Source organism: Pithys albifrons, chromosome 2 (genome assembly GCF_047495875.1).
Source record: "Pithys albifrons albifrons isolate INPA30051 chromosome 2, PitAlb_v1, whole genome shotgun sequence".
NCBI classification, from domain to species: Eukaryota; Metazoa; Chordata; class Aves; order Passeriformes; family Thamnophilidae; genus Pithys; species Pithys albifrons.
The window spans coordinates 79,917,916-79,933,194 of NC_092459.1; the positions used below are offsets into that span (position 1 = coordinate 79,917,916).

Below are 15,279 nucleotides of genomic sequence, written 5' to 3' on the forward strand. Positions count from 1 at the left end.
CCATCATTTATAAAATATAAGATGCTTCCCACAGGTACTGCCTCCACTGCCCATCCTATTTTTCACTGAATATAAAGTGTTGATTAGCTGTTAAGTGGCTGAAGCTGGGAGATGAATCCCATCCAGAGTGTTTGGGGAAGAAAGGAGAAACTTGAGGAACTGTAAGCAATCTTCCCTTGCAAATGTTGTGATGGGTACTTGAGAGAGAAGCGAACAGAATTTTTCTTCTGAAAAAGCAGAGCTCTTCTGCTAAAGTAATGCAAAATCTAAATAGATTCAAATCATATTATTATTCCAGCAATAAAAATTCACACAGACTTTGTTGCTAGAGCTCACAGTCACAGACTAGTAACTGTAAAGGATGAAGGAAAGACAGAAAACATACTGTGAAAACACATTATTCTCTGAAAATAAATACTAGAGATTGCCAAGTGTTTCTCCACCTAGCAGCATTAGCTGACTATGTCAGGAACCTGAAAAAGGAAAAAGGAGCCCTCTTGCATCTCCATAAAGTGGTATATTTTACACAAGAAACTGTAAGGAAGAATACATGAAAGTGGTTCTGAGAAGTAGCCCTAAAATAGCTTGAGCTTGCCTTCATTGGAATGGGAGCTGCTGCAGTCAGTAACAAGAATGGAGAAATGGGCAGCGACAAAGAAAAAATGTAAAAATGAGAACAGAAATGTGAAACTGGAGATGGTGGGAAATGACACACTAATGTAGATGACCTCAGAGAGTGATGTGATCAGATGCAGAAAATTGCTTTGGCCAAGTTTTAAGTGCATGATCAGCATGTATCTTTCAGTATTACCTCTCGGAAAGGCAGTCTTGATTCTCATTGTCACTGGATGTAGTATGAAACCACAATTCTGCAACAGAATGCTGTAGCTTTGTTTTCTGAAAAAAAGTAATGATTTTAAGAAGATTTTATGACATAATTCTTATGTACATTAATAAAAGCAAATCACAAAGCAGCAGTGTGCCTGATTTTCGTGGGGAATGTATTTTCCATTTTAGGTTTTTTCATATTTTTTATCTTACCATAAACTGAATTTTGGACCTGAATGTATATTTTCTTGTTACAGTTCTAGAATCTTTGTGCCTTAGTTTCCATGGGTTTAAGGAATAACTGTATACTACCAGTACCATAATTTCATTGGTGAAGCACTCGAACTCTTTTAATTAGAAATGCAATAATGGGTTTATTTAAATATTTTTTTGCTTTCAATAGGAAGAGCCCATTTGTAGTAAGAGACACTTCAAATTTATCTGTGACAGCTTCATATTTGCACAATTTCAGTGGGGTGCATCTGAATGGCACATATATTTTTATATTTAATGCAGGTTTTCTGAGAAATCTAAACCAAAGTTGATGTTTATATGTAAGCTAGAACCATGTTTGTGAGCTAGTCCCTACACAGAAATGCTTCAGAAAGTTAATGTCAGATGAATTACAAACCCCCCCAAGCTGTGTGGAAAGAAGATAGTGTCTGTTAAGGTTTTCGTATGCACAAACATGTTTAAAAATATAGTCCTTTGTTAATTTCTTCTCTGTTGTTTTGTTCTTTATTTTTTTCTCTGATTGTCACTGTCTGAGTTTCTAGGTTGTAGATTAATGCTTAACACTACCCACTGTGTATTTGTGATTTGCGTTTTGTAATTAAGGGAAACAATGGGAGTCCATTGGGTCTCGTTATATATAATGGTTGGTTTAATTTGTTTCACTTCTATCTTGTTAATTGTAAATTGATCATTAAGATTTGAATTCTAATCTGTCACCAGGGTTGTGAGTATTGAAGCTAGAGCAATGATCCTGGTTTTAATCACTGATGATGAGAAACAAATTTTATAATTTTGGTACATATTGCAGTTCATATATTTTAACACTGTATTTTATGGTGTTATAAATATTGTTAAATGACTTTTAGTGTAGTTTTACTGTTTGGACTATAATGTATAAATTATATTACTGGTTTGGCAACAGTAGGCATCCAACTGTGTGAGTTTAATTGAAGTAAAGAACACATACCCGGCTGAACTATTTTTCTGCATGTTTGGTTGACTGCAGTCATTGCACTCAATACTAGGAGTGAAATGTTTGTTGAGGGTAGCTGTATGAAGATGGAAAACAGTCTGTCTGAAGGTTCAGTCATTAAAATTATATGCAACAATACTGCATCAGGAGAAAATATTTTAGAGTGTGTATTTAATTTTCATATAATTAAACAATTTGTTTTAAGAACAGGAAAAGGCAGTGCTTAAAAAGTATCTCAGTGCAAAAGGTAGTTCGGAAGTGTAAAGGCCACCTTTGTGTTCAAAAATCAGCTCATCATAAAAATATCCTAAGACTGATTCTGAATTGTGATTATTTAATATTTGCTCATTTTTTCCCTCTAGTATTTGAGTGTTTTGGAAGAACTTGTTTGGTTTTCTTTCCCCCAAGTCTCTTCCAGTAAGGATGGTAGATAAAACCCTAAATTGTTTTTAAATAGAAGTTTAGGTAGTTGAATGGATCCAGAAGTACAGAGAGGTTTTTGTTGTTGTTTCTGTTCCTTCTGCCCTCTATCAATTATTTTTGATACAGTGACAGGTCAGTAAGATTTGGCAAAATTTATTATGCCTCTTAATTACAAGCACGCATTTTACATTTTCATTTTTATATGATGTTGTAGCTTTGCTCAGTGTGGTTTTGAAATAATAATTGATTTCATACATGTCTTTTGAGTCTTATCAAATCTCTGCAGAAGTGCACCTTTCATGCAGAGTTCTGCTCAGATGAAGGCACTCCAAATGTCTGCATGTCTCAGTTTCTACCAAGTTCACCAGAGCTTACTGCTCAGACTGTTGGACCCAGAGTAGCTCTTGTGAAGCAACATCAGCATATCCATGCTGTGTCCTTTAGTTGTGCTGTATCCATCAGACACAGTGCTTAGTGCATAGGTATTTCTAATTTGCCTCTGTCCTTGACATTGAGTTGCCTGTCTCTGAAGTTCAGCACTGTGTGCTTTGACTCTTGCCCCCGTCTCTCTTCCGCTCCTGTTTTGACACCTTGGGAGCAAAGTCATTGAGAAGCATTTACACAGACCTGGTTCTTTCCCTGCCTCCTTTATAAATGTACAATCGCATTCAGTACAGTTATCAGCCTTCTTTACAATTATGGTTGGTTTGAAGCAGGGTGGGGTTGTGTTTTGTTTTCCTTTTTTAACTCAACAATTTGTGAAGTTATTTAAATATCACATAGAATTAGCTGTTCTATCTTCTGTCTTTGAAAAATGAAGTTGGTGAAAGGTATATTTAAAGATGCAGAGGGAAACTTTGACAAGTGATGATGAAGACTCTTGGTGTGCAGTATTGTGTTGGGACTGGTGTTCTCCCCTTAATACTGACACAACTGAACCTTTTAACATTGACCTTAATAGGCATTTTGCCCTCCACATGTGCTATCCTTCAAAATGTCAGAGTCATTAAATACTTAAATCTTGGTGGTGAGACTCTTAGATATTTACATGGAAAGGACATAGTGTGAATAATGTCTTAATAGATTTTTTTTTTCTGAGTTCAACTGTAATTACAAATGATGTTTTAGAAGACAACACTAATAACATGGTTCAAAACATCAGGCATTTAAAGCTGTATTTTAGAGATTATGCTACTCATGGTTTCAATTAATTTGGTACTTTTGTTTCATTAATTGTAATTTTCAGTAGCATTTTGAGTTTGGTTGATTTGAATTCCTTTCAGTCTTTCCAGAAAGACTCTAGGCAACTTGAAGTGTGATGGGAATGAATAAGTCCTTGTAAAACTTTGAGGCTTCTATTACCTTGAAAGTTGCTTCTGTTGTTTCCATGAATGAGACAGTCACATATAAATACAAAAAAAGAAACAGGGTCCCCCAGTTGGGAAACCCTACAAACGTGATAATTTACAGCATTCCTACATGGCAAATGCTGTTGCTGAATTTTGCTGGCAAAAAAAAGGAACGCAATATTGAATTTAGTCCCTGTTACCACTTGGCTGGGCTTTGTCACGTCAGGTCTCTGTTGAGCTGCTCTGCACTGGACCTTTGCTTTTATCCACTGGTTGTGTGTCTTACAGTATCAGTATCAAGTACAGACTGCATTCACATCGTGCGATAACAGTTGGTCCAGCTGGCAATGATTTGTTAATGCTCACATCTAAGTTACTGTATTTCTGTTAAATGACCAGTGTACAAATTCAGTTTCTGCTACTTTCCTATAACATCCTGCTCATTGTTATGTGTACATATCCAGGAAACTCCTGGATGCTGATATGTGATATACAAATATATCAGCACAGTTCTGATGTATTGGTCTGTGATGTTCCTTAATAGAGCTGTAACCCCCAATCTAAATTCAATTAAATACAGTCTTCATCCAAAGTTTCCCTTGCTAAGTTCTTTTAGATTCACAGATGATACTATGCATTGTTCTCTATTTAAACATGAAAAGATTATGTTGTCATTTCTAGACTTGACTTGTCAATGCAGCAACATGATTTTGAGGGAGGAGTATTCCTTCCTCCCTGCACTTTGTTGTATTTTTCAGAATGTCAGTTGTTGTTGCATTCTGTAACAGCCAGGAAGGTAAAGTATCTTTCTGCTGTAATCGCAGCATATTTAAGTTTATGATTTAAAGATATATCTGAAGCTTTTTAATCTCAAGATCTGGAGTGGCAGATGCCATAAATCAAATTTCCTTGCTTTTGATTCATACTTTCTGATGGTATAGCAGATTCTGACATGTTCTCATTAACCTTTTTCAAAGAGTTAAAACAGTACAAGTGCATAATGTATATTTTATCACAATTTAATCTGAGGTCTTTTCCTGATATTAAGAAACAGCTCATGCCTGTTTCTTCATGGGCTGATGGTTAGAAATGTAGCAAGTAGCAGTCCCAGGTCATTCATGGATCTGGTGTCTCTGCTCACTCGTGAAGAATCAGAATTGCTTAGAAGTGACTAATATTCTTAAAGATTGTGCTGAGTTTTATGTAGATTAGTGTGCGCCTGTATGATTTGTCCCTCGTTTCTTAAGGTTTTATTAATTTTCCTCTTAATGTGGCTTTGGTTTTTTGGGTGCTTTTTTTTTGGTTTTTTTGAGGCAGTAAGGGGGGCTGAAAGGGTTTGTGGTGTTTTGTTGTGTTTTTTTTGTTGTTTTTTTTCTAATCTGTGGGATGTTATTTTGAACATTTAAGGTTAATAAAGTTAGTAAAATAGTACCATTATTGAGAGTTTAACCTATGCAGTGGAGTAAAGGTTGAATAAGTTTTTAGTAGCCGTTTTTCTAAACTAAACATTGGCTTTTGCTAATAAAGAAGTTGAAATGTGTTTTCAAAATGCTAACCAAATTCTTGCTTAACAAGTATAAATTTGCATATATTGATCTTATTTAACATCAGTGCATAATGCCAAATACCATGCCTCTTTAAATGAGGCTGAAATTAGCTTAGCCAACCTATGGCTGAGTGATTGCCATTGGCATATTTACCAGAGACCCTTCAGCATCATGTTCTTTTGTTTTAAGATTATCTGAAACAGCATTTTGTTTCTGTAAGTTCTAGTAATAGCTTGTTTACGCATTACATATACATGTATGAAGTTTTATAAATGCTGAAGCCACATATTGATGGCACACTGCAGGATGAAATCTGACAACATCCATCATCGCTTTGTTTTACTTCTGTAGATCTGAAGTCAACCAGCTTAGTCAGGAAAAAGAGTATCTTCATGGCAGATTGGAGAAGATGCAGAAACGGAATGATGAATTGGAGCAACAATGTATCCAGCATGGCAGAATGCATGAGAGGATGAAGTCAAGGTAGGAGGTCCTGTTAATCTGTCGGTATCTGACATGCTCAACTGTACCAGTTGTGTTGTGTAAACATAAAAATGACACTAGGTTGTGTGAAAGTAATATTGTTTCCTTAGGAAAATGACCATTCCTTCTCCCTCTCCAACCGTTCTGTCAAGTTTTTTTTTTAACATCTTTTGCTTGTGCCATTTTGGATAAATAAAAGGAAAGCTTGAACAACATAGTCTTCCAAAGAATTTAAGCCTACTACATATGTGTGTGGGCTGATTTGGCTGTTCTCTGCTCTAACTTGGATGAATAGTCTTACCATATTAAAAAAAAAGGGGAGGGGGGAGCAGGGGGACGTGGGGAGGAAGGACAGAGGAGGTTATTCAGTGATACAAATATAAAGTGCAGATGTGGATTCCATTATGCCATGTAATAGTTGTCTTTTTGGGGTTTACCATCATTTGACTTGTATAAACAAGTCTTACAAACAAATCTTACTGAATATCTCTGTAACCAGAGAAATACTAACAGCTTCCAGGCACCTTTTGGACAAGCACTGACTTCTCAGGAGGAACTGGAAGCAGCTGCAGCAAGACTAGTATGAAATATTTCCACCAATATCAATTGACTGTTCTGGCCAGAGTGTTCAGACTTTTAACACCCTGTGCTGCGATATGGATTAGATGTCCTCAAAGATCACTGTGGATTCTTTTCCTTTTTGTTCCAGAAAGTTCATCTATGCTCTCGTGTTCTGTTTTCCACTCTGCAGTAAGTGTAACAGGTGCTGGAAGGAGCTTAAGCAATGCTTGTGAAAGTAGAGGGTGAAATAAGGAGGAGTCTGGGCGGCAACTGCAAATCCAATCAGCCAGGCTACCTCTTGTCAGTACTGAAAGGCAAAATGCAGTTTAACTTCTTTTGGACTAGACAGTTCTTACTGGGAAACATTCTGGTTCCTTTTTCTGGTCACTGACCACCTGATAGGATCAGAACTTGCATGTATTGAAGCAGCAAGTCCTGTATGCACGCTTTTTTTTAAAGTATTGATTTTTTTTTTGCTTGCCATCCCTTTATTCTCTGTCTGTCTGTATAAGCTGCTTTCTTGCAAGGACTTCATGTGTCCATTTCAGTCACTCAGACCCCCTTCTTTCCCCCTCCTTTTCAGATTTTTGCCTGTACCTCATCCTGTTCTTCTGTAACACTGGATTGTCATCATCATTTATATCTCAGAGAACAAATTCAAAATGCTACAGCTCTGTCCCTAATCTGTGTGACCATGTAATCTTTCCTTTTATCTCACCTTGGTTTTGGTTTCTTTACTTGTGGTGAATTCTTACCATATGGAGGAATGAGGACTCAAGATTACTTTCAGGAAAAAAAAAATCCCACCCCCCCACCTCTTTTACCTCCTAGCTGTTCTTCTGTAGAATTATTAGTATCTAGTTGAACTTAAGACTGCTCTGTAAGTTTCTAGGAAGACCTTTTCAGAACCAAATAAAATAGATCCCCTAGAAAATGTTGCTTATTGTTGCTGCAGCAGCAATGATTATACACTAGAAACAACTGAAAGCATTAATCCAGGACAGAAGAGTGGTTTGAAAGCAGAGAGGTCATGCTGCAGGCAATGCCTTACCTTCTGCTGCTGTTTTGCTGACAACAAGGAGAGAAAACAGGACAATAATAGCATTTGTCTTATTTAATATTTTAGAATATGCAAATATGGAAGAAGTTATCAGATATTTGAAACATGAGCAGTATAATTTGCCAGAATTTTAAGAGGGGGCTCTTTTGATGTATTTTTAATTGTGAGCTTGCACTATATTCATTTAAAATCCAGGTAATAAGTGACAGGACTGATATAATAAACTGCTTTAAAAAAATCAGTGTAATCTAATTTTAATTTCTATGTGTAAACTGTAATAGATTTTCAGGATCTGTTCCCAAATGCTATAAATTAGTTATGAAGTTTACAGATCTAGGTGAAGAAAAAACATAAAGTATAATACTACAACAAATAAATCTCCCAGTTCCTTCTATTTAAATTGAAAGACTTCCACCAAATAAAAGTATCTGCTTTGGAAAAATAGAGATCTGACTATGCTGCTCAGTAAATCCAGAACAACAACAAATAATAGTAATAATGTATTTTACCTCAGATTTGAATTCATCGCTTAGATATTAATAATCACAGCAAAATACTGTTAAGGATGATTACTTCTTGACATGTTTCATCTTTGTATGCAGCTACAAACAGCAGTGATCTTTTTGCAACAGTTCTGCAAAGTGCATTCCTACCTAATTGTCTAGCTGCTGTTATTCTGGCTCTCTTTAGAAAGTTTCTTGTATCAAAATGATTTTGGCTAAGTTGGGACCTAACAATTGCATTTGAATAATGAGGAATTGTGGCATTTGTTTAAGAAGAAATCTCTGTCAATACTTGTGTTCTCCAACTGAGAATATGACAGGCCCTGTTACAACTATTTGGTGCAAAAAGCAAGATCTGAATGATCAGTCAGAATTTCTTTTGGAGAAACAGTATTTTGGCAATCATCATAGTTGCATTCCTGAAAGTGAACAAGATAACTCTCGTACTGCCTTTCCTATCTTTCTGTATGAATACAAGCTGCAAATTAATATAGTCCAAAATTATATAAGCAAATTTTAAAGAAAGAGATTACTTTAATTTTCAGTCATTAAAGAGAATGTTGAATCAGCCTTTTCAGTGTAATGGAAATATCCAGCCCTTTTAGTGTGTTTTTACTCAGTGAAATACGGTGTTAAAAGAAGTAGATGACCACCTTAAATTGATACAGTTACCACGTGCTCCTGAGGCAAACTTGATTTGAAAGGTGTATAGTTTGCACGGGTAGGGTGACACCTTAAGAGCGCAGTGGAGCTCGTGCAGAGCTGTTTGTTTAACGTTTTTACTCTTGCAACACTGGATCTTTATTTAGATCCATGTGGGGGGTTTTTACATTAGCTTTTTTATTGTTTTGATACAGATTTTTGCAGCCATCCCCTTTATCATTTTACACAATGATTTGTTTATCTAAGTAGATCATCTCAAAAGTATTTGGTTAATGTGACCTAAGGTCACCTATGTGCCATTGGAAGTGAGTTTGTCATCATGTGTGACTTTATGGATCTGAATCTTGGAGAAATAAATTGTCTGTTGTGTAGCAATGAGTCTGTTTGTATAAATTTTCAACCTCAAAGCAAATTGTATTATTAAATTCTTCAAATTCCTATTCTGTAGATTTGTGTTCATAGTAGAAATTAGCAGGTAGCAGAAAGTACAGAATCTCTTATAAGGCAGCTGTAAAGAAACTAGCCAAGAATAAAAAAAATACGTCTCAAAAGTAAAAGGTTGGGGTTTTGTTTTTTTTCCTGGTGCTCTACTCCACATAAAGTAAATAGAGTCCAGACAAGGGAAAATTCAAAACCAAATGAACTGTGTAACTGTACACACAAAGTTAGTTCATTCTCTCCTTAATCTGTTTTTAAAATTAATTCCCAGGCACGTGTTTTCACCTCTGTAGTTAGACCAGTTCTGGAAATGCAGATCCACTTTCTCACAAGCTCCTGATCTGGGGAGTAAGAAGAAAAAGTAAAGAATCTGCCTAGGTCCATTATTGTTGGAACATATTTATGAATAAGTATTATTGGCCCAAGCTGCCATGAGTCAAGGTTTCATCAGGCTATTTAAGCTCAACTGAACTTAGTTACCTCCTGTAGTTAGAAGGTTCAGGTATCGCTTTACCTTTCTGCATCTATTCTTCTCATAAAGCAAGCAAGCTATTTAGAAAATTTCCTCTGTGGACAGCTAGTGTCTAAAATGGGAAGCATTTAATTAAATATATCTTAGCTATTTTCTGTGTATGTTTGCTGTTAAAGACCCAGGTGATATGTGGAAATACAAATATGGAGTAATGTCTTCAAGGAGGAAAAGAAAATCCTAGGTGATTTCTTTCCTTTTTTTCAAGATAAGCCAGCCATGCCTTTACTTTTTATCCAGGAAAAAAGCATGTGAACAGTAGTTTATTTGAAGTATTAGGCTCCTTTGAAATCTTTTTAATAGAATATAAATTTAGAAACTTCTAATGTGTTTTTTTTTCCAAACATTTTTCCAAACTCAGTTCATTGTATGGAATTGAGGTTCATGCATTTTCTCTCAGTTTTGGTGATTAGAGCTGTTATTACTGTTACTTTTGCTGTATTGTGTGTGATCACTGTTCAATCTTATATAACATTAACAATAATAATACATTTTAAGAAAATTTGTATGGGGCTTTTTTTGTGGTAGCTTTTTGGGGGTGACACTGTTAGATGTGTTTCGACTGTATTTTTGCTAACTAAAGTTAAAAAGAAGAGCCTCCAGGACTGGCAGTTTGGGGCAGATGTGTGTCTATTCCTTAGGCATCAGTGGTTGTAAGTTAACTATAAAAATGTTACAACCATCTGTGTAACAAGACGGCAGAGATCTGCTCTCGCCTGTTACTATAAATAAGAAGGAGATTTGTTTGACTTCATAGACATTGGATTTATAAAGACTATATATGTCAAATTGTAACTACGTGCCATGTTGCTGAGATATGTCTGCAGCCAACTACCTGGGGTGTCTTCCCCTTCAGACATTCTAGAGTAGTGCAGCAACTGTGCAGAAATGTCTGTATAGCACAACATGTGACAAATTGTATTTGTTTTCTACCTATGGCGAAATGTATGATCCTTATGGATAAGCTTATCTGGAAGAGTAGCTAAAATGGATTTTTAAATGGACCACTCAAGGAGTGAGGATGCAATATTCAGTTTGACAGGATTTTAAAGGTTGTTTCCCACCATTAAACTTATTTTTGGCTTTGTTCTTAAGTGATAGTGTATGCAAGCTCACGCATGCGTGAGAGAACACGTATCTGTGAGAACTGAGATGTAAATAGAGAGAATAGACCAGCATTTTTAAGTAACTGATATGTAAAATCACAATAGCTAGTTTGCTGTTACACTTCTGAATAGAGATTTTTGATTTCTTGGCAAATATTCAGGAGAAAAATTGAATAAAATTATTTCTTGATAACTGGAGGAATCAAGTTGCATTTGAAGTTTTTCATTTTCTGTAAAGCTCTAGTATTTTTGTGTGTGTGTTTTCAAGAAATAATGATGGATGGAAGAACTCAAGTTAGGTCATTACCTGAAAGAGTTTTTGTTTATTTTCCCCCCAATTAGTTCATTCTGTCTTGAATACATTGTCTTCTTTATTCTACTGATAGTGTATTTTTTTTAATGTAACAGTGAGAGAATTGTTACTATATTTTTACTACACCAATTAACTGTTTTGAAATGCAATTATGGAATAAAAATGCACTATATTATGGCTTTTTTGTTTAAAATGCATTCATTTTCATATCAAAAATAGAGATTAACATACACAGTGTCCATATAATCTTTGATATGAAAGATATAAATACATTCACATTGTCTCAATGTGTGAAGAGAAGTATGCTGCACTTTTTCCTGAGCATCATTACTCATATCCACATATCTTTGGTGTGGTTTTGCTGTAATGGGATGGCTGTAACAATTGGAGACATGTAATTTTTTGTATAGCGTTTCATGCAAGGAGTTTGTAAAAGGTTTTTTGGTCACTGTGTTGGCATTGCAGTTCAGACAGATAAAACTCTCAGCTCTGTCCAGAATTTGGTGTTATCACTATTACTTATTTTTTGTAATATATAATGGACTCATGTTTTACATCGAGAAATGGATACTCCAGATAAGTACTAAATAATGAACATGTATTGTGTATAAACATGCACACATATACATATATATACATACATATAATCCTGTCAGAGTGTGAAAGTGCATTTCGGTTTTGTTTAATATTGGGGTGTTTGCACACAGTTAAATGCACTGGAGTAGGAACGGATGTTAAAAATATCTCCCTCTTTCTCTGCAGTTCAATATTTGTCTATATTTACTATATATCTGTTTAACTATTTTTTCACCCTTCTCACTTTAAGCAGATGTCTATAAATAGTGTATATATAAATACGTACTCTATTTATGCTTTTATATGTATAATATTCCCATTCTAAATACTTAGTAAGTTATATAAGATTATCTAAGACCCGAAATAGTGTTTTTAAAGGTTTATTCAACAACTACTTAAGCAGTAGATACATAAAGCAAAAATTTTCTTTGTTGTTAGAAAAATTGAAAATGTATACCAAGAGTGAAATATGAGGTTTTCAGAAAGTGCTGCAAAACAGTGTGCAAATAAACCCTTAACCTTAAGAAGCAAATGATAAGAAGAGGGAAATACCACACCCAATTTCCAGACAGATGTTTAGGGAACTTAATAATGTTCTGTTAAATGTATTCTAGGTCACAGAGTACTGTATTCCCCTGTTGCTAAGTGTGTGCCTATAAAATATCGGTACTTTTGTATATAGTTTATATACATATATATTTCTTCAAGAATGTATTGAGCTCCTTGTAAAAATCACTAGTCTGCTGTTCCAGTTTGGACAACTGTTTCCACTACCACTGATCTTCTCATTGAGATCCTTCTTAAATTTGGTCTGAATTAATTTCTGTTTGATTTGTAGCTACTTATCTTTGAGCCAAAACTGGGACAAGTAGTTCTTTTTTGTTCAAAAGAATCTCCATTAGTAATGCAGATACTTCTGATTATAAGTAAGAGTTGGACTTGATCCTTGAGGGTCCCTTCCAACTCTGCATATTCTGTGGTTCTGTGAAGCCTTCCTCTTTTGTTAGGTTTGCAATAAGCTCTTCATGACCCTCAGTGTTCTGATTGTTGATCTTTTTTTGAATATGGGCAGTCAAAACTGCCTGCAGGGTCTTGGATGAGGACATTTGAATCTATGGAATTAATATATTTACTGGAAATTCTTTGTAATGATGTATCCTACAGTCATGTTTGCCTTTTTGACAACTGCACCAAGAAGTGTGTCCAGGAACTCTTCATGCCAAGTAAATTCAAGTTTTCAGCAGAGACTTTTGCTGTGACCTGTGAATGCATTAAGTCCCTAGTGTAAAGCTTTGTGCTATAAAATTTTATCTCATGTCTGCTGTTCCAATCTTCTGAGTCATCTCTTTCCTTTCTGTGCAGTATCCCAGACCTTCTTTAAGCTAACATCTTAAATTTATCAGCCCACTCCTACTTTTTTGTGCTGAGTCATAATTCAAAATATTCAGAAACCTATTTAAATTCAAAGAAATTCACTTAGAATAATCCTTCCCTTCTGTTGTTCCTGTTGGCTGTGCTCTTTGTTTTAGTCAGTTATTTGTCAACAACAGCTTAGTTAACTAATGCTGATGGGGCTTGGTATTTAATTTTGCTGAAGTTAATGTAGGTAAGATTTATTGCATTTCCTTTATCAAAAAATGAGCTTTCAAAGAATTAAGGGTTGACGTGAATGAATCTGCTTGATCGAATTTACATTTCAGTTTCTCATGTTCCATCTACCTTTATGTCCTTATTCTTTTTCTTTCAGCATTTGTGGTAAGCTTTTTTTGTGCCTTTGAGGTCATGCTAGTGTTATCTGCATTACCTTCTTTAAGGACTAGTTAATGCTGCATTTGGTTTAACTGCTTAACAATATAGTTAATGTGAGGAAGAAGATGTAGAGGGGAAGTGACAATGTCTGTGTTTACTTTGCATGTCAAGACTGCTGGCCACCACAATCCTATTTTTTTTGAAACTGGAGAATAATATCTAGGAAATTGATACTTGTTGATGTCTCAAAGAAAAGCTATGTGGAAAAATAGCCAGGTTTGCTTTCTCCTGTGTTGAACAGCTACCAACACTCTAACTCTCTCTCTGCTAAGAGTCTGGTAATTGTCCATTTCTGAGAGTATCTTCTACTCTACTGCTTTGATGTATTCTGCCTTCTCCAAAACAGGAATGGGAACAGTTTTATTTGTTCCATCATGAACAGAGTCAAAGCCTTCAGCTCACTAATAGTACACTTGTCTTCTTGTCTACCAGGAATGTAAAAAGCCCTGAAATATGTGTGATATAAAACAGCACAACATAAGGTTCCAGGCTGTTCTTGTTACTTTCTGTTGTCAGCGCAGTTGTTGGTTTTCAAATTTAAATGTTAATTTAGCATTAGCGAAGCATTCTTGATTCCTCTAAAATGGAGGTGGATAAAGGTGATGTCTTTGACAGCCCAGCCCAGACTCTCCTTGATACAGGAAGATCTAGAAACTCTTGGCACTATGCAGATCATAACACTGACACTAAAAAAGATGGGCATCATGAGACTGAAGTATACCCATGGGTTTCTGTGGGAACCACATTTTTTTCTCCTACCTTCGCTACGAACCTGCAACTGTTTCAGTTTTGGTTAGAAGTTGCTTCTGTGTTAATCCACCAATTTATCCCCTACCACCACCACATCTTCTTTGAAACTCTTTGCCCTCTGTGCCTGGTAGTAGCACCTCTGGTCCTGGTAGTGGTCACGAACCAGTCTTCCTCACCACTTTCCCCAGAGATGTGAAATAAAAGGTGAGCAAGCAAGGTCAATGGACTCTTTTTCTGGCTTCTGCATAAAAACATTCTTGTTTAATGGCAAGAAATAGCACCAAAAAGTATGTAATTCATGTTCATTGAAGTTATCTCAAGTTCATTTAAGTTATCTACTAAAAGGTCCCCCAAAGTACAGAATAAAGGTTTCTACCCAGGGCAATAGCATTTCCAATGGAGTATGAGCTACTAGTGTAAAAAGTTGTTAACATTCATGACTGTTACACTCACCTACTTTTCTTTCTTCCATGTCATCTTCATCTGCATTTTTCAAGTTTATTTCCATGTACTGTATTTCTGTGATATCATGGTGATGTCTCAGAACAATAAAAATGAAAAGTTTTCAAAGAACCACTAGGAAACTACCCCTGTGCAGTAGTTCAATAGCAAATACCTAGTTGGGATATTTAACAGTAATTGTGTTTTTCCTATTGAGCCTTCAGTGAACTCGCAGTAATATTAAAATCTAACTATTTACCCTTTTGGCAAATTAGTTTAAGCAGTATCAGATATCCTTCCAATTTTGATCTCTCTGTATAACTCTGAGATATTTAGGCTAAGACTATTTAAAACCTGTCATTCCCATATAGTGGGGAAAGAAAATTAAGACCGATGAATAACATTTAAAGAGCTTTGCAAGTGTGTAATGAAAATTTACCATCTCTGTAACAAAGTCTTTGCAACTGCCTGCTTTCAAGGTTATTGTTGAAAGAGGAGACCCAACCTAATGATACTTTATGTTTTAATATAGTAAGTGAGTAGAGTTTTGCAAGGTTATTGAAAGACTTTTTCTGGATAACTTCAGTGGTTTGATGGCTTCTGCAGGTTCCTGATCTGTTCTATGGAAGTTGATCTAACTGTGGATGCTCTCATTCTCCATGTATCAATCTAACCTTTTCTTAAATCTCTTTG

The 15,279-nt window shown here is 35.5% G+C and overlaps 1 protein-coding gene across 3 annotated transcripts in view; it reads left to right on the plus strand.

The window, feature by feature from the left end:
• Positions 1-15,279, plus strand: part of SDCCAG8 (SHH signaling and ciliogenesis regulator SDCCAG8) — a 107,294-nt gene that overhangs the window by 61,817 nt on the left and 30,198 nt on the right. For all 3 annotated transcript variants that reach the window (XM_071574957.1, XM_071574948.1, XM_071574964.1), the window contains one exon: positions 5,706-5,837. In XM_071574957.1, coding sequence (XP_071431058.1) covers positions 5,706-5,837 — 132 coding nt within the window. The remainder of the gene's footprint in view (positions 1-5,705; positions 5,838-15,279) is intronic.